Raw genomic sequence first — 2380 nt, 5'->3', positions numbered from 1 at the left:
TTTTAGTAGAAATGGGGTTTCTCCATGTTGGTCAGGCTGGTCTCGAACTCCCGACCTCGGGTGATCCACCCGCCTCAACCTCCCCAAGTGCTGGGATTACAGGTGTGAGCCACCTTGCCTGGCCCTAATTTTGTATTTTTAGTAGAGATGAGGTTTCTCCATGTTGGTCAGGCTAGTCTCAAACTCCCAACCTCAGTTGATCCACCCACCTCGGCCTCTCAAAGTGCTGGGATTATAGGTGTGAGCCACCGTGCCCAGGCAAAAGTAGAGAACATTTCTTCTTTGAGACGGAGTCTCTGTCACCCAGGCTGGAGTACAGTGGCGCGATCTCGGTTCACTGCAACCTCCGCCTCCCAGGTTCAAGCGATTCTCCTGCCTCAGCTTCCCAAGTAGCTGGGACAACAGGCGCCTGCCACCACGCCCGGCTAATTCTTTTTAGTAGAGACGGGGTTTGGGGTTTCACCGCGTTAGCCAGGATGATCTCGATCTCCTGACCTCTTGATCTGCCTGCCTTGGCCTCCCAAAGTGCTGGGATTACAGGCGTGAGCCACCGCGCCCATCCGAGAACATTTCTGTCATGGCCACGTTCTCTTGGACAGCAATGCCCTAGCACACAGTAAGCGCTTGCTGGGAATGGTGGTGTTTTGGGAATAATCTGTGCCCCGCCCTGAGCTGTTTCTTTCCGTCTCCTCTGTCAGCGGATCCTAAACAACCCAGTGAGACAGACACATCTATCATCCCATTTTACAGGGGAGGACACTGAGGCACACAGAGGGGAGTCACCAGCCAGAGGATGCATAGCCGGCACACAGAGGAAGTGGGCTAGAGGCCGGTCCCTTCCTTGGGCCCAATACCCCTCTCATTCCCTCCCCAGGATGGAGGCAACACCAGAACGCAGCACCGGCCCCACTTACCCAACTCTGTACAAAGCCCTTGTCCCCATGAAATTGTATATAAATCATCCTTTTCTACCAGCTCTGGCCAAGTCTGTCTGTGGATGGGTGTGAATGGGGTCGTTCTGATTTCAGAATCTTGGTTTTTCAGTTGCAATGCAATGTTTCATTCAATACGTGTTTTCTGAAGTCCCCTGAAGCCCCGGGCCAGCACTGGGCAATGCCAGAGCCCGGATTTGAGTCAGAACCAGCCCAGTCGCCCCAGGTCTCCTAGGCTATGGACCAGAAGACAAGGGACTCAGCGAGCCTGGGTGCAGGATGCCATAGGCTCCTATGGAGATAGCACAGAGGCAGTGTGAGAGCCCGCGGAGGGCAGCTCACCCAGGTTGGAACATCAAAGAGGCTTTCCAGAGCCAAAGGGCATTGCGATGGTGACAAGCCAGATTTGGAGGGGTTGGGGAGGGCATCCTGGGCAAGGGACCCAACTGAAGCAAAGGCCGACAGTCCAGAAAGTGAGAAGTTCCTCTGAGGAACGCTCAGCGGATTGGTGCAGCCAGGCATCTAGAAGCCATTCCTTCATCCACTCTTAGAGCCCCTGGAGAAGACCACCTCCACCTGTTTTACAGAAGGAGAAACTGAGGCCCGGATAAGGCCAGGGGTTTGTCCAGGTCAGTGAAGTCGACCAGACACAAGAATCCTAATCTCCAAGCCTAGAATGGGCAGGACGCCGGGGCTCACGCCGCTAATCCCAGCACTTTGGGAGGCTGAAACGGGAGGATCGCTTGAGCCCAGGAATTCGAGACCAGCCTGGCCAAACATGTCAAGACTCCCCCCAAGCCCGGGCCACAACAACAACAACAACAAATAAATAAATATATATATATCCCTTGAGCCCAGGAAGTCGAGGCTGCGGTGAGCCAGGATCGCCCCACTGCACTCCGGCCTGGACGACAGAGCGACATCCTGTCTCAGAAAATAAAGTAAGCCTGAACTGTGCGCGGAAGGGCGGGCCTGGCGGGTCTGGTCTCCCCCTGCGGGCCACCAGAAGCCCTGCAGCCTTCAGTCGCTTGAAAGGGTAATGCCGCTTCCCCTCACAAACATGGCGGACAGGGCGTCTGAACGAGATGAACAGCCTCTCAAAAACATGGCCGCCGAGGCTGGACGGCAGCGCCCCAGCAGCACCGCCTCGACGCCCCACGTGATCTCTCGCAGGGCACAGCGCGGACTGCGAAGGGTCCAACCGGAAGAATGTCCGGATTGGACATTCGGAAGAGGACCCGCCTTCTCTGGGGAATCTCTGCGCACGCGCAGAACGCTTTGACCAATGAAAACACAGAAAGCTGTTCGCGCAGTCCGCGTTGCGTCACTTCTGCCGCCCCTGTTTCAAGGGATAAGAAACCCTGCGACAAGACCTCCTCCTTTCCCAGGCGGCTGCCGAAGATGGCGGAGGTGCAGGTGCGGGCTCCGCGCGGGCCGGGGCGGCAAGG

At 56.6% G+C, this 2380-nt stretch overlaps 2 protein-coding genes across 4 annotated transcripts in view; both read left to right on the top strand.

Annotated features, from left to right (window-relative positions):
• FLT3LG (fms-related tyrosine kinase 3 ligand) overlaps positions 1–974 on the top strand; it is a 29870-nt gene extending 28896 nt beyond the window's left edge. For 2 of the 3 annotated variants that reach the window (XM_011979276.1, XM_011979274.1), the window contains exon 6: positions 751–974. The gene's annotated coding sequence lies outside the window, so the exon portion shown is untranslated. Of the gene's footprint in view, positions 1–698 lie in introns of all 3 variants that reach the window. The other variant, XM_011979275.1, reaches the window with a different exon arrangement.
• Positions 975–2300: 1326 nt separating this feature from the next.
• The window catches only part of RPL13A (ribosomal protein L13a), a 4389-nt gene continuing 4309 nt past the window's right edge, over positions 2301–2380 (top strand). The window contains exon 1 of the mRNA XM_011979278.1: positions 2301–2348. Within this exon, the coding sequence (XP_011834668.1) occupies positions 2334–2348 (15 nt within the window). The 5' untranslated portion in view covers positions 2301–2333. The remainder of the gene's footprint in view (positions 2349–2380) is intronic.

The sequence above is a fragment of the Mandrillus leucophaeus genome, unplaced genomic scaffold (assembly GCF_000951045.1).
Source record: "Mandrillus leucophaeus isolate KB7577 unplaced genomic scaffold, Mleu.le_1.0 Scaffold200, whole genome shotgun sequence".
NCBI lineage: Eukaryota > Metazoa > Chordata > Mammalia > Primates > Cercopithecidae > Mandrillus > Mandrillus leucophaeus.
Note: the sequence above shows the minus strand (reverse complement) of the source record. Positions and strands in the feature narration are given on the sequence as shown.